The sequence below is a fragment of the Hyaena hyaena genome, unplaced genomic scaffold (assembly GCF_003009895.1).
Source record: "Hyaena hyaena isolate Hyena2069 unplaced genomic scaffold, ASM300989v1 scaffold_78, whole genome shotgun sequence".
In the NCBI taxonomy this organism is placed as follows: domain Eukaryota; kingdom Metazoa; phylum Chordata; class Mammalia; order Carnivora; family Hyaenidae; genus Hyaena; species Hyaena hyaena.
This window is the reverse complement of record NW_024080710.1, coordinates 358036-382251: the sequence shown is the minus strand read 5'-3', so window position 1 is coordinate 382251 and position 24216 is coordinate 358036. Positions and strand designations below refer to the sequence as shown.

Genomic DNA, 24216 nt, shown 5'->3' with positions numbered 1-24216 from the left:
TCACTCAGGCCTAGGAGCTTCTAGGAGCTTCTTGGAGGAGGGTCACTTCATGCAGGTCCTAAAAATGATGAGTTGGATTTCTCAGGCCAAGAAAGGAAGGGTGGTATTTGAGGTGGAGGAAAAAGCTCATGCAAAGACCAGGGCATGAGGATACCCTGCCAACTAGCACTGGGTGCACACGGCTAACACATCCTGAGCACCTGTGGACAAGAGAGAGGGCAGGGGGTCTGGGCAGAGGTGCCTGGGCTCTCGCCTGTAGTTGGGGCAATCACTCAAGGATTTTAGAGGGCGGAGTGAAATAATTATTTTTGCCTTTATAGAAAGAGCCTCCAAAAAACTGTATGTGTGCTTGAGAATGAACTTCCAATTGCTGTGAGGGATGGGTCCTGGGGAAGCAGGTAGAAGGATGTTCCTGAATATCCAAGGGGAGATGACAGAGCTGGGAGGGAAGGAGATGCACTCTGACACCCCAGACATGTGACCCCACGTGCAACTAAGTGGAGCATGAGGCCAAGGGAGGCACTGAGGCCAGTAGTTTCAACACTGACTGCCAGCTGGATCCCCCTGGGAGCTTTTAAAATATGGGCAGAAGTGGGCTACAGGTGCTGGTCTAACAGCCCGGGCAGGGCAGGCTGGGCCGAGGCAGCGTGGGATATAATAATAAACATATATCTAGGGTGCTGTTAGCCATGACGGGGACACGTGAGAGAAGAAAGGTGTGTGTGTGTGTGTGTGTGTGTGTGTGTGTGTGTGTGTGTGTGTGGCAGAGGGAAAGAGAGAGAGAGAGAGAGGCAGAGGCAGAGGCAGAAGCAGGCAGGCAGAGAGAGTGAGAGAGAGACAGAGACAGAAAGACAGAGACAGAGAAAGAAAGAGAGGATGAGAGAGAGAGAGAAGTGAGGGCCCATGAGGTGATAACAAAGGCCCCTGACAGGCCAGTGGGATCAGACCCAATTCATTTCGACAGAGTTTACTGAGCACCTATTCTGTGGCAGCTGCTGTGCTAGGCTCTGGAGGTACAAAGATGACAGTCCATTCTGGGAACACTGAGCAGACATAAGAAAGGCACAGCCTGGCTTTCACTCCACCATCCATCCACCCACTCACCACCCATCCATCCACCATCCACTGTCCACATATTCCTCCATCATCCGCCCTTCCTCCCTCCCTCCTTCCCTCTTTCCATCCACCCCTCCACCCACCATTCATCCATCCGTCCATCCCTCTACTATCCATCCACCCACCATCCCTCCGCCATCCCTACCTTCACCATCACTAAGCAGAGGTGGCATGATTCCCCAAAGCAGGATCTTCTCTGACCTGGCTGTCTCTCCATAATTATCATTTTCTCTGTAAACTGCCCCTCTCAGAAGGGGTTTCTGCCCTGCTTGCACCATCCTGGTCAGGGCTCTCTCTACCAGAGCCACATGCCTTTGGGGATCCCTGGGTGGGAAATGAGATGTTTAATTGCCCCGATGTTTCTAGGGAGCCAGGTGTTGGGTTACTGCATTACTAATCCAGATGTTTGGTTTTGATTTTTCTCTCCAGCTGATCCCAGTTGTAGCAGGGGAAAAGTCCCCAGCTTTGGATCCAAAGAGATCTGAATCCAAACTCAGGCTTGGGCGATTTCTTTCTGAATGACCTTAGGCAAATTTCTTGACCTGGTCCCAGGTGATTTACCTGGAAATATTCAAGAACAGTATCTACCTCCCAGGGTGGCTGTGAAAGTCAAAATAGATGATTCTAGTAGAAAATGCCCACACCTATGTGCGTGGCCCTTGGCAGAGGCTTGATAAGTATTGGGCCCCTACTACTTGCTCTCTCTCAGGCGGCCTGAAGGAAACCAATGCATACGGCCTTGCCAATGTGAGGAGATTCCCTATGGAGGCTAATTGTGAGGCTGTGTGTGCGTGTGTATAGAGTTCTTCCAAAATGTCCAGAGGAGGAAGTCCTTGGCAAAGGCCTGAGTATGTGGTCTTTTGTGCTTTCCTTTCAGAAGTCTGACCAGAAGGTGCCCTTCTCAAGGGGAGCAGCTAGGCTCCCACTGAGCAAATGTGGTCCCAGGATATGGCTACCTGAGGCCAGGGCCTCGCCCCGGGAGACAGTCATCCTGGCTGTGGGGTTGGCCTGGCACCAAGAGGTGCTGAAGCTCCACAGGGCGTTCTAAGATGCATCAGGTGGCAGAGCCATGGATGTAGAGTTTTCTAGATTTGTATGATTGTGGGAACTCCCCAGAGTGTCAAAGTACAGATTCAAAGGCTCCTCCCCTAGCCCTGGGATGGGGCTAGGGCTCCCTATTTTTAACAAGCACCCAAGAGGTTTCAGGGTTCAGCACGCTTTACAAGCCCTGCAGTAATTCAGTTGCAAAGAAGGAACACAGAACATGAATCTCTGCCATTCATTAGCAGGGGCCGTTGGATAAGGTACGTGACTTCCTTGTTCCTCAGATTCTTCAACTGCAAAGTGGGGATAATTGTGCCTCCCTCATGGGGTTGTTGTGATAGACAACCCAGGGATGGGTGTCAGCAATCAGCACAGGTGTGGTGGCCACTGTTACTGCGGAGCCCAGCTATCCAGGGGACAACGTGAACCCTTTCCAACCTTGAACCGGCTATGGGGGGATGAGATGTGGGTGTGGATGGGCACTCCAGGTAAAGACCTCTACCTTGGGCTGACAACAGAGCTACATTTGGTGTCTGGAGCCATCCAGGTTATAACTGTTTAGATATAGGCTGCCCTGTGGTTGCACATTGGAGATCCACTGTGGCCAAAATACAATCAAGTGATTTGGGAAGACCAGCTGAGCTGCTCCCCAGCCCAAAGCTCCACTGAAAGGAGTGAGGGTTCCACCCACAGCCCCGGCCCCTGAAGGGGCTTCCAGCATCCTTAGGTTCTTGGAAACTCACGCTTTGGAGTAGTTCAGAACGAAATCCACACCCTTCTCACTATCAAACTGGATGTCTCGGGGTAAATCCTTGTGGTATTTGGCATCAATACTCAAAGGGAAGCCAGGGTTCCACTCCATCCATCTGAGCATGAATAAAAAGAAGAAAGCTGTGTTAAGTGCCTGGCTTTTGGGTTGGCCCCTCAGATTAAAGGCTGTCTCTGTGGTCTGAGGATGTGCCCTCCATCAGGCCAATAAGATGACTATGCATCCCGTGATGAACTGGGACCCCTCCCGGGGTCTGGCGGGAGCCCGCACTGCTGTGCCCTGAGCTCCAGAGCAGAAGTCTGAGGTCTCCTGAACCTGAGACTGGGCTCACAGAAGAGGAGTAGCGAGTGAATGGTAGATGTGCACCACTGCATAAAAGGAAGTTGAAAAGGAAGCATCAGAAGATCTCATTGATTTGATGGGACGTTCAACCGCCTATCTCCCCTGGCACAGAGTTGCCTTGTCAATCACTGGAGGTAGAAGTGGTTGAGGCTACTCCATTTCTAGGCCAACTGGACAGCCAGTGCCAGTGTCCTACCAGCTCAGTCAACACGCCTGTGTGTGTGTGTGTGTGTGTGTGTGTGTGTGTGTGTTTGTGGCGGCTGGGGAAAAGGGACAGTGGGTATGCCTTCCAAGTAGGGTGACCAGGGCCGCACGGTGGTTGGATGAGGAACTTCAGAAACAGACAGCTGCCAGGTAGCAGGTTAGTGACTCTTATAATGAAAGTAGCTTCCCCCCAAGATAGGACATGCCTTGTATTCAGCCCACATTTCCAGATACTGGTGTCCTTGAAACTTACCCTGCAGCATTGGGCACTTACACTTTGTTTTTTAAATTTTGCTGTTTTTTTCCCTTTAATTACTGCAAAACCAAAACCAATAGAAACTGTCTCTTCCTTTAGGGCAGGGAGAATGATCTCGTATTTATTTAAAAATCAAAATTTACATTCTGGGTTAACAGCTTTTTCACTTGTATTCCTAATTCTCCTTTCTTTTTTTCCTTTTTAAAAATTTTTTAAAATGCTTTTTATTTATTTCTGAGAGAGAGAGAGAAAGAGAGAGTGAGTGAGCAGGGGAGGGTCAGAGAGAGAGAGGGAGGTACAGAATCTGAAACAGGCTCCAGGCTCTGAGCTGTCAGCATAGAGCCCAACGCGGGGCTTGAACCCATGAACTGTGAGATCATGACCTGAGCCGAAGTCAGATGCTTAACCGACCAAGCCACCCAGGCACCCCAAATTCTCTTTTTCTAAAATCTTTCTTACAAGGGGAAAGTAAAGCACTGAGAGTTGAGGTCATGAAGAAGTCTGGAGTCCCTTGAATATCATCTTGTGCTATTACTGTCACAAAAATCCCCATGTTTTTTTGTGCTGTCCTGTTGGTCCAGTAAGACTCCCATTGGGACCACAAGAGGCGAACAGGAACTGGATATGGTCACCCAGAGCAAATGCATTTTGAAAACCACTTTCTGTTGTGTAGCACTGTCCTTTCTCACTGTCGGTTTACTTACAGTATTCCATTTTCCTGGACTTTAAGAAAATCTTCTATATTTGTTATTTGTATTAATGCCAATGCTGATAAAATGTAGACAAGTGTACAATGTCAACTAATCTACTGATTTTTCCCCCTTTGTTTTAGAAAATTGATTTTTTTGGAATGTCTTGCCCCACAGCTCTTCCCCCCTCCCCTCCACTGCAGGTCACTGCTGCCTGAGACAGCTGACAGGCTGACCTGCACAGGGGCCAAAGATCTTTGTGCCCGTAATAAATAGGCAAAGGGGCGCCTGGGTGGCTTAGTCGGTTAAGCGTCCGACTTTTGCTTAGGTCATGATCTCGCGGTTCGTGGGTTCGAGCCCCGCGTCGGGCTCTGTGCTGACTGCCAGCTCAGAGCCTGGAGCCTGTTTCAGAGTCTGTATCTCCCTCTCTCTCTGACCCTCCCCTGCTCACGCTGTCTCTCTCTCTCTCTCCTAGAAATAAATAAAAAATATTTTAAAAAAATAGGCAAAGAAAAAAATTGCACTCCATAGGGAGTTGAACACGCCAGGCAGAAGAAACAAAGAAGCAAAAAAGACATTTAATTTCTTTGTTTTTAAGACATTTAATTTCTTAAAAAAAGAGAAGTGTTAATGAGATACAAGTATAATGTAAAAAGACTTTTTTTTTGTCCTTTTTCTTTTCTCTTTTTAAAGTAGGGTCCACGCCCAATGTGGGTCTTGAACTCACAATCCTGAGATCAAGAGTCAGATGGTCTACTGACTGAGCCAGCCAGGTGCCCCTGAAAAGACTTTCTGCAGCCACAAAACATGATTTCTGAATTGAAAATTCAACAGAGAAATGGGAAAAGAGAACAGTCACTGTGAGATCTAATTTGTTTCCTGCACAAAATGTATTCATTCAATAACTAATTACTGAGCATGTCACGTGCCAGGCACTGCTCTGTACAAAATGGAAGAAAATGTAACACAAATACAGAGCAAAACCACAAGGAAATGGAAGCCATGGTGGGGATTAAAGAGGGCACTTGTTGGGATGAGCCCTGGGTGTTGTATGCAAGTGATGAATACTGCATACCTAAAATGAATATGACACTGTATGTAACTAACTGGAATTAAAATAAAAACTTAAAAAGAAAACACAAGAGCCATGAAAGGCAGACACAGAAGATTTAATATGCAGAACTAAGAAGTCCAAAAGGAGAGAAAGGAATATATGGAGAGGTAAAAATCAAGAAACAAGAGAAAAATTTTGAGTTGAAAAGACCTCAATTTTCTGAGTAAGTCCTAGGTAGAAAAAAAAAAGGGAAAAGGGCATGTATAGATATATACTCATTAAATGTTAAAATGTCAAAGAGAGAGAAGGCTGTGCAGGTAGGGGGAGAAAGAGAGGAGGGAGAGAGAGAGAGGGAGACAGAGAAAGTGGGGGGAGGGGCTGGAGAAGGGAGGTGGGAGGAAAGGAAGAGGAAATGAAAAAGAAAAGAGAAGGGGAGAGGGGAGGGAGGGAAGAGGAAGGGGAAGAGAGAGGCAGGGGAAGGGAGAGAGGGGAGGGAGGAGGAGGGGGAGGGAGGGAGGGAGAGGAGGAAGGAGGCACACAGAGACAAAACAACTTTCAGAGGACATGGAGTAAGTGGGAGCAGAGCTTGGAAACTGGCTTCAGAGCCCATGCACAAGCCAGCAGGCTGTGCCAGCATTCCCCGGGGAAGGAGGAAGGAGTGTGTTAGGTAGTAAGTGATACTGGGGCTGTTTGACTCCCACTTCACATCATGTATAAAAATGCATGGCAGGTGAATTAAAAGCCTAATGTTAAAAACTAAATTGTAAAGGTTAGACAAAAATATAGGTATATTTATGTAACACTGGGGTGGGGAGGACCTTCTTACGTAAAGCAGGAAACCCAAAGGTTGTAAAGGAAAACCAATACATATAGTTAAGAAAATAAAGAACTAAAATCTGTGACACAAGCAACAGTAGACAAATGACATATACCATACTTATAACGAAAAGGTGCTATCCTAACGCACAAAGAGCTCCTTTAGGTTAATAATAACAAGGACACATAAAAATAAAGTATATAAATAGGCAATTCAAAGAAGAGGCAATGCACAGAGGCTCAACTAGCTAGTGGTCAGGGGAATGCAGATTAAAACAACAATGGGGTCCAATTTAGGGGTTTTTCGACTGTCAAAAATATACAAGATTGACATGATCAGGTATGTCATATATATACATACACAACTGGAAAACTGCACCGAAAATTACTATAACATTGTGGGAAAGGGTTTTTGTTAGTATTTTTTTTTTTTTAATGAAACTGCTAATTTGACCCAGCAACAGGAGTTCTGGAAATTAATCTGAGAGCAATGAATCACCAGGACATTGTGCTTCTTGCCGTACCATTGGAAATGCCAAATACAAACACACAGACAGGAAACAAACAACAGCGGAATGGTTGAATTCACCACACAGTGAGAAATATGTGGCAATTTAAGAATGAGGAAATCAGAGAGATACGATTTCGGACACATCAGACCGACACCAATGAGAATGTCTCAAGATGCAAAGTGTGTCAAAGATGTAGGGAAACTGCAACCCTGAGAAGCAGGCGCTGGGGTGCACACTGGCAGAACCCCTTTGGAAACCATTGGCAATATCTAGAAAACTCATAATGTGGTCTATCCTGCAGGTCTACTTCTAGGAATATTCCCTGGAGAAGCTCTTCCATGAGAGCACCAGGACACAGGTGAGAAAGCTCACTCTGGTGTGGCTTGTGACAGCCAGAAATTAAAGAAGGTCCACATGTCCATCAGCTAGAGAGTGGGTGAGCCTGGCGGTTTGTTCATACAATGGTGTGCTACCCAGAAGCTAAGTGAACACTCGACACCTGTCTGTGCTAACTGGCTGCCCTTCAAAACAGAATGAAGAGTGAAACAAAGCAAGTCGCAAAATGATTAAATACTGTGGGTTACAAACCGCAACACTGTATGCAGCCCTGTGTGTGTGCGCACCAGCCAGGTGCACACAGTCACGGTGAGAACACATGGTGGTGCGTTATGACCCACGTGGGCTTCTCCACTTCCCTACCAGGTTGACTGAGGGATGAGGGCCAGCTGGGCCTGCAGCTTCCTGACAGATTAGAGACTATTCTTTACTTCCAAACTCTCATCTGGAAGCCTGAGAGCTCATGTGAAAGAGGAACTCCTAGATTATGCAGACGGTGCAAAGTTCAGTGTTTCCTGAACGGAAGCAGAGGAGGCGTCTGAAGAGGACAGATGAGTGGAAGGAGGAAGAAACAATGACGATTAGATCTAAGAAGGGGGGACAACTGTTTCACTGGAAAAGCCCTTGGCCCCATCTCCCTAGGCCCTGTCAAAGCCCTGCCCCTGTAAAACAAACACACCACTGAATCACTGCTCCCTTGTAAAAGGGTATTTTCCAAAGGGCACCACAGAGTACTTGTTCTGTGAGACGTTAAGAATTGTACATCCAATTCTCTTGGGAAACACTGAAAACAAAAATTAACCATAGTCCACTACCATAGAACTCCTCAGAATTCTCAGTGCTTATGTGCATTGGGAACCCCCAGAAAGAAGATGTGATAAACAGTTTCCCAAACTTGCCTTACCACAGGGAGAAAGTTATGGGACCACTGCTCCAGGACACACTTTGGAAAATACTATGTTAAGACAACATGGCTCCAAGAGTAATTTATCAGCCATTAACATCTTAGTCTGAATTAGAGTGGAACTGATAAAACTTCCTGTCCACTCATCTAACAGGACATAAACTAGCCGAAGTCTCTGAAAGCTGTTTAATGTCACTGCAAACTAGGATTCCTTCTTTCCACAAGGCCAAGAGCACATGGAATGCTTTGACACAGATGGCTGAAGTGGGGAAGAAAGCTGAGGAAGGAGCTCAGAAATAACAATGCTTTAAGATGAGAATGGTGGTGCAGAGCTCTGGAACAATGCCTTGTGCACCATACCAAACACAAAAGTCCCAGAATTTGTCATATGGTGTCTGAGCTGAGAGGCTTACACACAAAAGTTTTAAAATTAGCCACAAATTCATAAATTTTTAACATTACTCAAGCATAATCAGGTTACCCTCCTTCATCCGATATAAAGACATAAAATTTTTATTTAAAAGTTTATTATGAAATCAAATATATAATTACATGTATGTATGTGTGGACATGTATATGTATGCACACACATGGAGAAAAATGCACAAAATATCTGTATAACCAACATCCAGATCAAGAATCAGAATGTTACCAGTACCCCACACTGCACCTGCTTCCCGCTCAACCTCCCCTGATCACCATCCTCCCTTTTATGAGAATCATTTCCTTGCTATTGTCTATTGTTTCACTGCTGTGTAACCCCTAAACAACAGACTTCCAAATTCTATGGACCAGCCAACACGTGCCTGGCTTCCGGTATCCAATGCTGTACTTGTGAGGTTTGTCTATGTTGCTCTGCATAGTATCAGGTCATTGATTACCCTTCTTTTGCTTTATTGGATTAAAAAAAGCCTTACATACAGCATATTCTTTGCAGGCAGTTACCCTATAGAGAAATACGTGGAAAGGCATCATGGTCATCACTCCCCAAGAGCCTCTCCACAGCCCAGGTAACCATGCTGACTGTTTAGCATGATTCCATCCATTCCTCTTCCTTGGAAGGAGTCACAAACTCAAATGTCTCCAACGGCCAAAGTAGGACATGAAAGATGCCTTTAGAGTGCTGATGCATAGGGGCACATGTATCCCAATGTTCATAGCAACACTCTCAACAATAGCCAAATCATGGAAAGAGCCTAAGTGTCCATCAACAGACGAATGGATCAAGAAGATGTGGCTTATCTATACGATGGAATACTACATGGCAATGAGAAAGAATGAAATCTAGCCATTTGTAGCAACATGGATGGAACTTGAGGGTGTTATGCTGAGCAAAATAAGTCAGGCAGAGAATGACAGATACCATATGTTTTCACGTATAGGTGGATTAGGAGGAACTTAATGGAGGACCGTGAGGAGGCGAAGGGGAAAAAATAGTTGGGGAGAAGGAGGGAGGCAAACCATGAGAGACTCTTGAATGCTGAGAACAAACTGAGGGCTGAGGGGGGTGAGAGAGAGAGGAAGGGGGCTGATGGGCATGGAGGAGGGCACTTGTTGGGATGAGCACTGGGTGCTATATGGAAACCAACTTGACAAACTATTTAAGGAAAAAAAAAGAAAGATGCCTTGATACAGACAACAGATAAGTGTTGGACTGAGGGGAATAAAATCCCTGTTTACTCAGAACTCCACAATGACCATGAAACAAATTTACAGGCTGGATACGGCCCACTGACCATCGTTTTCCAGAGGAGCACTCTAGATCATGTGTTATTTCCAAAACCAATTATATTGAGATGTAATTTACATACAAAAATACACCCCTTAAAAGTATCCAATTTAAAGGTTTTTAGTATATTTATAGAATTGTGCAAGCTTCACCAAAATCTAATTTTGGGATATTTTTGCCCCAAAAAGAAACCTTGTGTCTATTAATAGTCACTCTCCATGCCTCATCCCCAACTTCCAGTCCTGGGCAACCAATAATCTACTAATCTGTGTCCATAGACTTGCCTGTTCTAGACATTTCATAAAATAAAATCATACAATTGTGGTCTTTTGTGAATGACTTTTCTATTTAGCATAACGTTTTTGAGGTTCATCCATGGTTTAGTATGTATCCATAGTTCACTCCTTTTTAATGCGAAATAACATTCCATCATATGAATATACCACATTTTGTTTATCCATTCATCAGGTAATGGAATTTAGATTGTTTCCACTTTGGGCTATTATAAATAATGTTGCTATGAATATTTATGTACAAGTTTCTGTGTGTATGTGTGTGTGTGTGTGTGTGTGTGTATAGAGACATCTATTTTCATTACTCTTGTGTAGGCATCATGCACAAAAAGAAAAAGGGATAGAACTGCTAGTAGAAGTCTAAGATCTGAGGAGTTGTAGGGCAACTCCTGGGTGGCTCATTTGGCTCAGGTCATGGGATTGAGTGCCATGTCGGGCTCTGTGCTGAGTGTGGAGCCTGCTTAAGATTCTTTGTCTCTCTCTTCGCCCCACCCCCTGGCTTCCCCCTCTGTCTCTAAAAAATAAAAAAAAAATTTTTTTAAAGATATGAGAAGCTGCTAAACTGTTTTTCAAGGTGGCTGTACCATTTTGTATTTTACCAGCAATGTTTGAGGGCTCCAGTTTCTCCATATCCTTGGTAGCACTAGTTATTACCTGTCTTTTTGATTCTAGTCATCCTAGTGGGTGTGATGTGGTATCTCACTGTGATTTTGATTTCCACTTTCCTGATGATTAATGATGTTAAGCACCCTTTAAGTAATTATCGGCCATATATTTTCTCTGGAGAAGTGTTCATTCATTTATTTATGGCCAAAATATATTTCATGTATAGACATACCACATTTTATTTACAGATTCATCAATTAATGGACATTTGGGTTGTATTCACCTTTGGTTATTATGGATAATGTAAACCTTCATATACAAGTTTGTGTGTGGACATATATTTTCATTTTTTTAGGTATATGCCTAGATGTGGAATTGCTAGATTATATGGTGATTCTTGATTTAACAAATTGAGTAACTACTAGACTGTTTTCCAAAGCAGTTGCACCAATTTATGTTCCTACCAGGAGTATATGAAGGTTCTGATTTCTCCACATCCTCACAACTCTTATTATTATCTGACTTCCATAGGAAGTGGTGGTGATATGCATTTCCCTAATGAATAATGATGTCAAGCATCTTTTCATATACTTATTCCTTGGAAAAATGTCTAGTCAGATCTTTCTCCATTTTTAAATTGGATTATTTGTCTTTATTATTGATTTGTAAGAGCTCTTTATATATTCTGGATACAAGTCCCTTATGAGATTCATGATTTACAAATATTTTATCCATTCTGTGAGTTGTCTTTTCACTTTCTTGATGGTATCCTTTGAAGCATGAAAGTTAAAATTTGATAACATCAGTTTATCTACTTCTCCTTTGTAGCTTAGGCCTTTGTTGTCATATCTGTAAGTACTTTGCCAATCCATGGTCATGAAGGTTTACCCCTGCCTTTTTCAGTGTTTTAGTTTTAGCTCTTACATTTAAGCATTTGATCCACTTTAAGTTAATTTTTGTATGTGGTGTAAGGGTCCAATTTCTTCTTTTGCATGTAGCTTGTCAGTTGTCCCAACACCATTTGTTAAAAAGACTATTCTTTCTCCATTGAATTGTCTTGCTGCTTCTGTTGAAAAATAACTGACCATAAATTCAAGGGCTTACTTCTGGACTCAATTCTATTTAATTGCTCTATATATCTAAACTTATGCCAATACCACTACTGTCTTAATTACTACAGCAGTGTAGTAATTCTGATATTGGCAAGTGTGAGTTCCCCAACTTCTTTTTTCAAGACTGTTTTGACTATTCTGGGTTCCTCACATTTCTTTATGATTTTTAGGATTATGTTGTCAATTTCTGCAAAAAAGTTAGCTGGAACTTTGATAGGGATCATGTTAAATATGTACATTGCTTTGGGGATTATTGCCATTTTTATAATATTAAGTCCTCTGGTCCATGAATTTAAGATGTCTTTCATCTTCTTTAGGTCTTCTTTCTTTCTTTCTTTCTTTTTTTTACAAATAGTTTATTGTCAAGTTGGTTTCCATATAACACCCAGTGCTCATCCCCACAAGTGCCCCTCTCCGTGCCCATCCCCCCCCACATCCATCTGTCCTCAGTTTTTGTCAGCATTCAAGAGTCTCTCATGGTTTGCCTCTCCCCCTTTCCCCCACTATTTCCCACCTTCTTCTCCCCCATGGTCCTCCATTAAGTTCCTCCTAATCCTCCTATACGTGCAAACATATGATATTTGTCCTTCTCTGCCTGACTTAATTTCGCTCAGCATAACACTCTCAAGGTCCATCCATGTTGCTACACAAGGCCAGATTTCATTTTTTCTCACTGCCATGTAGTATTCCATTGTATACATAAACCACATCTTCTTGATCCATTCATCCGTTGATGGACTATTTAGGTCTTCTTTAATTACTTTCAACATTTTGTAGTTTTCATTGTATACGTCTTGGGCTGCTTTTGCTAAATTTATTCATAAGAATTTTATTCCTTTTGATGTTATTACATGGAACTGTTTTGTTATTTTTGTTTTCAGATTGTTGATTATTAGTATACATAAACACAACTGAATTGTATATATTGGTCTTATACGCTGCAACCTTGCTGGGTTATTAGTTCCAATATTATTGGGGAATTTCTTAGGATTTTCTACATGTGAGATCATTTCATCTGTGAATGGCAGTGGTTTTACTTACTGCTCTTTAATGTGGGTGCCCTTTCTCTCCTCTTGCCTAATTGCCCTGGGTAGCACCTCCAGTACAATGTTACACAGAAGTGGCAAAAGCTGACATACTTCTCTTGTTCCTGGATCTTAAGAGGAAATTAAGAATGATACTAACTGGGGGCATCTGGGTGGCTCAGGCAGTTGAGCTTCTGACTTTGGCTCAGGTAACCACCTCACATTTTGTGAGTTCAAGCCCTGTGTCAGACTCTGTGCAGACAGCTCAGAGCCTGGAGCCTGCTTTGGATTCTGTGTCTCCCTTTCTCTCTGCCCCTCTCCTACTCACACACTCTCTCTCTCTCTCTCTCAAAAAGAAAGAAACATTAAAAAGAATGATATTAACTGTAAGGTTTTTTATAGGTGCCCTTTACCAGGTTGAGAAATTTCTATTTAATTCCCAATTTTTTTTAGTGTTTTTTCAGTCATGAAAAGATGTTGGATTTTGTCAAATGCACTCTTGTATGTGTTTTGAGATGATCATGTGTTTCTTTGTTCTTTATTGATATGGTGCATTACATTAATTGATTTTTGGATATAAAACCAACCTTGCATACTTGGGATAAATCCCACCTGGTTATGTGTATCATACCTTTTACATGCTGTTGCACCCAGTATGCTAATATTTTGTTGAAAATATTTACATCTACATCCATAAGAGATATTGTATGTAGTTTTCTTATGATGTCTTTGTTTGATTTTGGTATAATACTGATCTCATTCAATGCATTGAGATGCGGTTCTATTTTCTAGAAGAGCTTATGCAGGATTGGTACTAATTCTTTAAGCATTTGATAGAATTAATCAGTGAGGTCATCTGGGTGTAGGCTTCTCTGTGGGAAGTTTCAAAATTACTACCTCAATCTTTTGGTTTGTGGTTGTTTTATTCAGATTATTTATTCTTAAGTCAGTCTTGGCCATTCCTGTCTTTCTAGGATTTCTCCATTTCACCCAAGTTATCTAATTTGTTGGTATACAGCTGTCCATAGTATTCCCTTTTATGCATTTTAATTTGTGTGAGGTGGGTACTGATGCTTCCTCTCTCCTACTTTTAAAATTTTGAGTTCTGTCACTCATTTTTCTTGGTCTGTTTGCTAAAGATTTGTCAAATTTTTTTTGGAGACTATGTATCACCTTTATAATAGAATTGTTACCAGAAGACATAAAAAGTGAGGGAGTAATCTCTACAATGGGAGGTGAAAGAACATTAAGATACATCCAAGCTTTTGCTGCCCCATTCTGCCTAAATGCTGATACAGTTTTCCCAAAGTTTTTTCCCTAATACGCTTTACTATCTCTGCCTGGACAGTGGTGGTCAGGTGGAGCCTGGGGATTGAGGAGCACTACAGGGCACTGGTGGTTTGGCCATCACTTACCAGCAGTGGTCAGCCATATGCTGTGGGCAGAGTTTATTTAGGGCTGTTTGGTCTGATGTCATAACTCACCGATACTGTTTTTGCCGTGTTTCCAGCTCTTTACGTCTGTGCTGCTTGAGAATGTGAATTTGGTCATCGCAGGCCAGCTTTGCTGTGAGGAAAGGACAGGTGTGAGAAGAGCCACAGGAAGAAGGGTAACAACATCCAGCGTTCAGGTTTCCCTCACACACATGCCCACGCCTCATCTTTACATGCATCATCTCATTTAAGCCTCTGAACACTCCCCCAGTTCATATGGAGGAAACCAGGGCTTAGGGAGGTTGAATAGCTTTGCCTTTGAACTTTGTCCAAGGTCACACACCTGATTAGTGGATTTTCAACAAAAGACTTATATCCATGGTCTCAGCCACTCCTGTTATAAAAGACCCATCCAGATGCCCTTCTTCCTGTCTGCTTATTCAGCAAGCTGGGAGCCCTGCACATTGGAGCTCTGAGAATCATGTCCAGATACATGACCCAGGCTTGGGTATCATCAGGCTTTATGAGGGTGGCCAATGATTCTCTCCCTCTCTCTGGAAGGCACAGTGTATGTAGTAAGTTGCCTTAGATTCCCCACATGCAAAATGGGGATAATAATGCCAATTTTAGGGTTATAGTAGAAACTTAGTGAGCCCTTCACACAGTGCTTGGCACCCAGTTAGTAGGAACAATAACTAACATTATTGTCCTTACAATCATGATGGACCTGGGCTTCCTCTTCCTCCTCCTAAGCCCAGATTCAAAGATATTTTGTCTCTCATTTCAGGAGTGGGGCAAGTGGCTAAGGGCAAGGGCAAGCTGTTCAGGGCCTTTAGAGCAGGAGAGGCCAACTCATGATTACCCTTTATATTGTTATTTAGGTTAACACCAGTGAACACAGTGGGAGCCCAGACTAAGAAGACTCCAGAGCACCTCCAAAAAAGGGGGCATATAATAGTGCTTTTCCAGCTCTCTGTGGGTTTAAAATTCTCCATTTAATCACAGACTGATATTTTTATAAATTGTAATAAAAATTAACTACTAGAAAAATGAAATAAAAAAACAAACCAAGGACATTCAAAACATAAGCCCTGCTTTCATTAGAAGATGCAGCAGTCATAGAATAATTCTTGCAAGTTGCTATAAAAGTTTGTAAATGTCTACTCTCAGTCTCAGTACCCAGCTCATTACAGACCAACAGCCAACAGTTCCTAGCCCACACTCAGAGCACCTGCTGGCTGAGGCAGCTCCAGTCCAGGGCTTGGAACTGGGGCCCAGAGAGGAAGATCAATGGAGAACTTTGTTCTCCAGTGGGGATGTTAGGCCATCCAGTGGTGGTGCAGGGAAGGGGCTTGAGGCCACTGAAGGCAAGCTGAGTATTAGCTAACAACAGCTGCCATTGGCTGTAGGAGACACTGTTGTAGGCACTCGACATTTATCATCTCTAATCCACCTCAAAGAATTAGCTTATTTCTCAGGCTCAGGCACCTGGCTCTGAGGAATTGAGTCTCTTCAATTTCAGTCGTGTGAATAAGTCAGAACATGTGCAACTGCACATACCAAGCCTCAAAAGCTGTAGGTTCCATTTCTCTTGGCCCCGAGGGAGCTGGACATCTACCCCAGTGACTGATGGAACTTTTGGGAACATAGCAAGTGACAAAGCCTAGACTGAATGCCCCAGAGTTCTGGAGAGGGGGGTAGATTCCAAAAGATTGAAATTACTGCCTTAATGAAGCTGTCTTCACATAGGTGCTCTTGATCCCTGGGACCACAATGACAGCACTCTGACATTTATGTTCACCCCAGGTGCAGGGGTGGAGCATTAGATTGCAGAGGTTACCATGTTGCTTACGCGCGGGGTTCCCTCATTTCAAGATTGTCCAAAGGATTGGCTGTTGTGCTATGTGGTGGATTAAAGATGGCCATAAGTTCTCTGACGTTCTTTCCATTGAGCGGTGCTGTCTATGTCCCCTTTGAGTCTGGGTGGGCTCTGTGACCGCTTGGACCAACAGAATAAGGTAGAAATTACCCTCTGCCAGTTTCCAGGCCCAAACATGAAGAGACTAGCAGCTTCCGCTTTATGTCTCTTGGAATGCTTGCTCTTGGAAGCCAGCCACCATGTAAGAAGTGCCACTACCCTGTGATGGCCAAGCTGTGAGAAGCCCAGCTCCATGGAGAAGGCTTCTAGAATGAGATTCCAGGTGGAGAAAGAGACCAAGGAGCCCTGAGGTATTAGACATGTGAGAGAGGAACTGTCTTCAAAGTGAGCCTTCTAGCCCTTCCCCGACAGGTGATGCTTCATGGCTCACAGATAAACCACCCAGCTGAACCTTTCCCAAATTTCCATCCCATAAGATCATAAAAAAAATGAAATGGCTGCTTAAATCCACTACGATTGTTACACAGCAATTGATAAATGGAACATGCTGGATGGATAGCTTCCATGTGCCCCTCCAGATCTACCCTTCACCTCATCCTGTCCCTGGAGGTCCCTGATCTTGTCCTCAGCTGGAATGAATTGCATCAATGGGCTCCATGTTGGATCAGCCACCAGAGAGAGGAGGGCATTGGAGAGTGAGGTGAGGACATTTATTCCCCAGGTCCTCTCTTAGCATCTCCCTGCTGTCTGCATCTTTACTGGGGGCCACACCTACTCCTACAGGGGCTCTGTCTCTAGGACACTCCCCATCTGGATTATTCTGGCATTCTTTCCCTCCCCCCACCCCACTAGAACTGGCAGTGCTAATGATCTGCACACTGGTCTACACCCTTCTTTCTTTGTTTTTTCTTGTGATGAGAACTTCTAAAATTTTATTTTAATTCCAGTTAACAGTGTTATATTAATTGCAGGTGTACAATACAGTGATTCAACACTTCCATACATCACCCTGTGCTCATCACACCAAGTGCACTCCTTAATGCCCATCTCCTATTTCACCCATCTGCCTGCCCACCTCCTTTGATGAGAAATTTTAAGATCTGTTCTCTTAGCAATTTTCAAATATATAATATCATATTATTAACTATAGTCACCATCTAGGAAGTCTTAATGCAATCAATTTTAATAACAGATCCCAAACCCATAAATTTTAAATATTAAAAAAAAAAATTCAGCATACATTTTTTGAACCAGTTTGAACGACTTTGTGGTAACTTATTACAGAAATCCTGGAAACGAACACACAGAGTAAACCAAGTTTGGCCTACTCTTTTTTTTTTTTTTAAGCTTATTTATTTATTTTGAGAGAGAAAGAGAGCAAGAGCACAAGCATGGTCAGGGGAGGGGGAGAGAGAGAATTCCAAGCAGTCTCTGTACTATCAGCACAGAGCCTGATGTGAGGGCTGGAACCCATGAACTGTGAGATCATGACCTGAGCCAAAATCAAGAGCCAGATGCTTAACCGACTGAGCCACCCAGGCCCCATGGCCTATACCTTTCTGAACATCCTCATTTGAATGTGCCATATGCTTTTTGCTGGAAAGAGATGCAGGGTCTGTGGGGAGAAGGACTGTACAACCTAGACCCCAGGTGGGAGGGTTGGGGGGAGACCTGGAGCTAGTGTTTTTCCAACACTAGAGAAAGAGAAGTGCCCTGTCCACCACTGTCCACATTCTGGCCACCATAACAGAGTGAACTGTGTGATCTTTTATTTGTTTGTTTGATGTTTGTTTGTTTGTTGTGAGGCCAGGGAACAAAAGTCCTCTAGCTCCAATCATTCAGTTCAGAAATATTTTTGGAAATTGTTTTTTTTAATTTTTTAAAACTTTCATTTATTTTTGAGAGAGAGAGACAAAGTGCAAGCAAGGGAGGAGCAGAGAGAGAGGGAGACACAGAATCCATAGTGGGATCTGAGCTGTCAGTACGGAGCCTGACGCGGGGCTCGAACTCACAAACTATGAGATCATGACCTGAGCTGGAGTTGGATGTTCAACCGACTGAGCCACCCAGGTGCCCCTGGAAACTGGTTTCTTAAATTCCATGTCAGAAACAATGGGAGGGAGCGCCTGGGTGGCTCAGTTGGTTAAGCATCTGGCTCTTGATTTCAGCTGAGGTCATGATCCCAGGATTGTGGGATAGAGCCCTGTGTTGGGCTCCACATTGAGCATGGAGCCTATTTAAGATGCTCTCACTCTCTCTCCCCCTCTCCCTCTCCCACTGCCCTCCTATCCTGCTCACTCTCTTTCTCAAAAAAGAAAGAAAGAAAGAAAGAAAGAAAGAAAGAAAGAAAGAAAGAAAGAAAGAAAGAAAGAAAGAAAAAGAAAAGAAAGGAACAATGGGACATGGCCTGGCAGTTTAAGAACACTAGGTAGAGAACTTTTTCCTCCTCTGTCTTGGTTTTCTTAGCTAAAAAATGGGGGTAATATCACTTCCATTTGGCCTACACTGCTGGACCTCTGTGAAGAAAGAATTATCTAGTGACAGAATGTGCTGTCAACAAGGAAGTGACTGCATCTGTCCTCCCCTCATTTTTCTAGTGGTGCACGGCTTTGGAGACTTCTCGTCCTGGGTTTAAAGTGTGAAGAAACTGAAGGGCCACAGCTTGAAGTCAGAATTTTGCCAAGACATGGATTTGACTTCTACATGGTTACAGGCTAGTGAAAATGGGGAGTCATTCAGAGGCACAGAGTGACGTCAGCTGACCTCTGCCATCTGTTCCTCTCTCTGTCCCTCCATACCAGGCCAGGCCAGCTGCCCGTCTCTTATGAGGAATGGTCTCCTGAGGTGCCAGATTGGCATGTTCGAGGGTCTTGCTTAAGAGGCCAGATTTTAGGAACGTTTCTCTTTTAATCAAAATGTGGGACTCTAGGTTTAACAACTGGTAACTACGACCACTAGGCCTGGCCATGCCCCTTCTAGGCTGGCACTCAGAGCACTCCTGGTCGACCTTTTCCCTTCCCAGGCCTGTGCGTGTTGCCCTGGAGCCCAAGCCCCACTGTGACATCACAGAGAGGAGGACTGGGGAACTCATGTGGAGAGCAGCCCCACTAGGGGGGCGTCCACAGGTATTTGCTATTAGGGACTTCAGTTACCCTCTGACAAAAAGAAGGTCATAAGCTTGCCCCTGAAGGGCTGTAGCACAGAGAGGGGACACAGAGAAACGTGAGGCCAGAGACCTCTCACTGCACCCTCTGAGCGTGGGACTTATTAGTACCCCGAGGAAGGTCCCACCTCCTCAGGTACACGCAGGCACACAGCAGTGGTATTATTATTCCTCTGAATATAGTTCTTGGAGGAAGGAGTTCTTGGGAAGCTCAGGGAGTGGAAGGGGCCGGGGCCACTCACCGCGTCCATCTCTCAGGACAATCTCGCCCTCCCCGGTGATCCAGCGGTAGCAAGGGAATTCGATGTAATCCCCATAGGGTGTCTTCAGCGTGATGTACTTCAGGTACCAGTCATCGTGGATCCAGTACTTGCGCTTCTCGATTTTGACCAGCTGGATGTCACCCAGTTCTTCATCCACTGTCACATCATAAGAATCCACCTGAGGGGAAAAAAGGGGGCAAATGAGGTTTTCTGGGGTTCCTGAGCCTTTGTATCACCCCTTAGTTCATGCAGCCAAGATGCCTGCCGAATGCCTGCCCTCAGTAAGGCTCCGTGCTGCACCCTGGAAGACAGAGACGGACCAGTCCTGGGTTCTGCCTTTATGGAGATGGAGGTCTAGTGAGTAATGGAAGGACAGCGCTGCTCAGAGAAGGACGTTCTGCTGTCTGCACGTGGCTCAGAGGAGACGGAGACTCCAGGCGGGGTGCCCTCTGTTGGGCTGAGCTGGGTGAGGGTCCTCTTCAGCTGCCCAGCTCATGAGGAGGGTGGGGGGCTGCTAGCCTTTCCACCCTACAGGGCTGGAGGGGGCACACTGGCCCTTGCGTGCAGGACAGCCCTCTACAACTTGCAAAAGGCTTGCTGACAATTGCTACAGACGCCCATAACGATGTCAGGATGAGGGCAGTCATGACTGTGTCACAGATGAAGATACTGAGGCTTACTAAGTCCCACGCCAGCTATTCATTGTCAGAGATGGAATTCTAATCTAGACCTTTCCTGCACAGCCACTCCATGTCTCTCTTGTTCTCTGGGGAGCAAATAACTGAGTGAAAATGGGGAGGCTCACTTGCAAGTGAAGTTGCATAGATGCATGTCATCCTAGGGCATTGGCTGGTCACTGAGCCACAGCGACTGGAGATTCCACTGTTCCCTTCCTCAGAGATGCTGCTCCATCTCTTCCTCGGCTACCACCCCCAGCTGGACATCTAGCCCTCCGTCAGAGAATCACACAGTCCTGGAGAGCCTTCTTGGGCCCCAACTCCCTTCCCTTTTCATTCCAAGGTGCTGGTCTTGTCCCTCCCAAGAGAATGTCTGCCTCAGGTGTTCATGACGCCTCTTTAGAATGGCGGTCCTCTCCCTGCTAGCCTTGCCATCAATACCACAGATACTGTCAGCCCCCTCCAGCCCCCTGGAGCCACAGAGAAGCCACTTCCCTGGAGCAGCTGTCCAGGCCCAGACTTCACCACATGCTGACTTCCCTTTTCTTGGTCTGCAGTGCCAGCAACAAAAATGCCTCACGGCCCCCTCTCTACCCTCAGGAATTCCACCCAGGTTTTGAGCCTAGAGGCGTGAGCTTCTTCCTCCCATATTACTTCTGGCTACTCGATTTGCTCTGTGTAGTCAGGGATGGACTGCAGTGAAGGGGCCCATTCTAGCTCACACCTGCTCGCAGGCAGTGACCCCAGGAGTCTGGGAGGAAGGATCTGTTGGCTCTGATGCATACAGCAGCCGGCTGCCTGTACCCTTGGGGAAAGGAGCACCCTCAGGCATCATGTCATTTGTATTTCTCAATGGTCCTGCAAGCTAGGCATTATCTGCCCTTGCTGGGCGAAGGCACAGAGCTTCAGGGACTAAAGCACTTTGCTGAGGCCCATGGTCGGTCACTTTGGAGCTAGACTGTGACCTCAAGACTGAGGCTGACTGAGCTTCCCTGTCACATGGGCTCACCTTGCTCTCTGCCCACTCCCAGTTGTTGGTGAGAACCTCTGTCTCAGCCCCATGGGAGAGCTGAGGTCTCTGTCGATCTTCCTGGCAGGTGGGGCCTGGAGTAGGGATGGGCCCTGTAGATGTGCAGCTGTGGGCCACCCAGTGCCAACTGTGCTTCTCCAAACAAGAGGCACGGGGCCTCTTGTCCCACCAGAACCTTCCTGCTAGCCCACTCATGCCTCAGCTCAGGGGTCTCCATTCTCTCCCACTCCCAGAAGTCACCCCAAAAGAGCTGTGTCCTTTGTTTCCTCTCCTCCCAGCTCCTCAGACCATCCAGCCCAAGTGGGACTCCTCTCCCAACCCTACACCCCAGGGCCTCCTGGCTCCTTCACAGGGATCAGCACACTGCAGGACAGACAGGCTGCCTGCCTGAGGTCCCACAGGCCTGGGGCTCAATGCTCAATGCTCTCTGGGACCTTGCCTGAGGATTCTGCTCTCCCACAAGACACACTGTGCGGTCGAAGGGTTCTTTCACCCTGAAGGATGGTGATTTCTGGCAGCACAGATGAGCCTACACACCTGTTATGGACCAAGACGTGTCATCCCAGCACAGAGGCCTGCCCAGGCCGCAGGGAACAGGGAGGAGGCTTCCGCTTTCTAACCATAAGTGTCTGGCATCTTTGGTAACCACAATATGTGAGCTGCTCACTGTATTCGGAGCCATGAGGCTTGCTGAAAATATCCAACTTCCCATTCCTCTTAGGAAGTCCTCCCTGGTGTTCCTCTGGCAGTTTGGTAGGAGGAGGATGGAAATAAAGATGCATGGGGTCACATGCAGGATGAACACCTTTCCCCTCCATTGACTTCACTATCACACGGAGAACTCTAGATTCTACCACCAAGGGAAAAGGTCAAGGGTTGGTGAAATCTGGCTTAGAAAGTACCTTGGGAGGCACTGAGTCCAGGGCTTCCCAAACCTGAGGCCTGTAGAACACCCAAAGCACTGCTTGAACTCTCCTCCTTCCTTGTCCTCTGTCATCAAGGGCCACAGATAAACAGAGCACCCCAAAAGGCATGGAAGGGTTGCCCAGCACGGCCACTGTGCCTGCCCATCTCCTGGTATCAGAAGCCTGGCAGTATGGAGCACTGAGCTGCTCCATCCCGGGGAGCTAGTGGGGGGCAGTCTGCACACGGCCTGCAATGGCACCTTCTAGCAGCAAGACCAGCCTCAACCTACCGCTGTGCCACAAACATAGTGGGAACTGCTTGTCTGATTTTCTTGGCATCGCTGTGGCTCAGTGACCAGCAGATGCTGTGGGATGGCGTGCATCTGTGCAGCCTGACTTGCAAGTGAGCCTCCTCGTTTTCACTCAGATCTTTGCTCCCCAGAGAACAAGAGAGACAGGGAGTGGCAGCCAATCTCTGGGCTGTTTGGGTCTGTGGTGTGGGCCTTCCCAAGCAGGCAGTGGGGAGCCACTGAGGGTGTGACTATTTACAGGAGGATGTCCCCTTTGGAGTGTATCAATTCCCAGTCCTGACCTGAATCAGTATGTAGAACTCTGATGAGAGTAACTGGGAATCTGCAACTCAATTCACTGAGGAAAAAAAAAAATCAGTCCTATCATTTGACTGAATTATGCCTAGAGGAGTGTGGGAGTTCACCTGCCAAAGACCTGGAAAGGACTGAATCCACTGCCTTTATTGTTGTTGTTGTTGTTAACCTTAATGATTGGAACAATTTTCAAGTAAAATGGGATGGCCAATTCTTCTCAGCAAGTATTTTCTCTTAGGTTTATCACCTTTACCCAACAGAGACAGCGTATCCTTAAAGAGACACTGGCTGGCTGGAGAATGAGGAAGTAGCTCTGGACTGTGCAAGAAAGTGTGGAGTAATTTTGCATCAACAGGAACTTTCTCAAAACTGTTTTTTTTTTTTTTCAAAGAGCCTTTAGGAACCAGCAGATTCTACCTGCAGCACAGCAGCCCCTCCTGGCTTGCCCTTTCTCACCCAGATGGAAATGGGACATGCAAACCTCTCCTGAAATTTGCTTCTGGGACTCTCACTGAGGTGTTTAGTCATAGTGTCATTTGAATGAATTCCCAAGGTGGGGAGATAGTGAACAGAACAGTGCTTTCACTCCTCTTCCAATGACCCTGTTCTGGCCACACCATAGTGTTTCCTCCTGGGAGAAGCCACATTTGGGGTGCCCTGTGCTGCAGGGCTGTGTGTGTGTATGTGTATGTGTGTGTGTGTGTGTGCGTGTGTGCACGCAAGCATGTGTGTAGAGGAGAATGGGGCCCACTGCTTATTAAGGGGAAGTAGTCTGTACTCTATCTTCCTCCCTGAGATGTTGGGAGAATCCGTGAAATAATGGAAATAAATGAAGGTGCTTCAGAAATGGCAGCTGTCATCTTTCCAAATGGATATCTCATTAGGCCTCCTGTACCACTGTCCCCAGGGCCAGTTCTCTAATGGGGGAAGCCAAACAAGAGACGGTTGTTTTCATACTCAGCACCTAACTTTTCCTGACGGGTGCATGAGCCAGGCTAACATGCTGAACGTGGCTAAGTGTCAAGTTGGCTTATAGCAAGGCTCTGAAGCTCCTGCATAGGAATCAAGCCCACTTTGAGTTTGGAGTTGGGAAGAGGAGTGGAATATTACTTACTTTAGCTCTATAGGCCTAAAACCTAATTCATGAATTTTATCCAAGAAGTATTTAGTTGAACCATATGAAATTCCCAGTTTTGTCTACCCAAAATTGTCAACTATGAACACTTTTATATGGTTCAACTAAGTGGTAAAAAAGACAACTTTATGAAGTCTGAATCTTTTTGGTCTAGTTCTGGTACTGGGGGTTGATGGAAGGGAACATTCCTTGGGTACCTACTTGCAGTGGGTTGGGACTGTTACAATTATCATACAATGAGCATTTACTATGCACTTGGCAGTGGACTGGGCAAGTCACTAAATGCTTGGTAAGGACTATGACCTGCTATGCTCACGGA

The 24216-nt window shown here is 45.4% G+C and overlaps 1 protein-coding gene across 2 annotated transcripts in view; it reads right to left on the bottom strand.

The window, feature by feature from the left end:
• Nucleotides 1-24216, bottom strand: part of ALOX5 (arachidonate 5-lipoxygenase) — a 49778-nt gene that overhangs the window by 24400 nt on the left and 1162 nt on the right. For both annotated transcript variants that reach the window (XM_039233746.1, XM_039233747.1), the window contains exons 2-4: nucleotides 19525-19723; nucleotides 14292-14373; nucleotides 2904-3026 (exon numbers count right to left, since the gene is read on the bottom strand). In XM_039233746.1, coding sequence (XP_039089677.1) covers nucleotides 2904-3026; nucleotides 14292-14373; nucleotides 19525-19723 — 404 coding nt within the window. The remainder of the gene's footprint in view (nucleotides 1-2903; nucleotides 3027-14291; nucleotides 14374-19524; nucleotides 19724-24216) is intronic.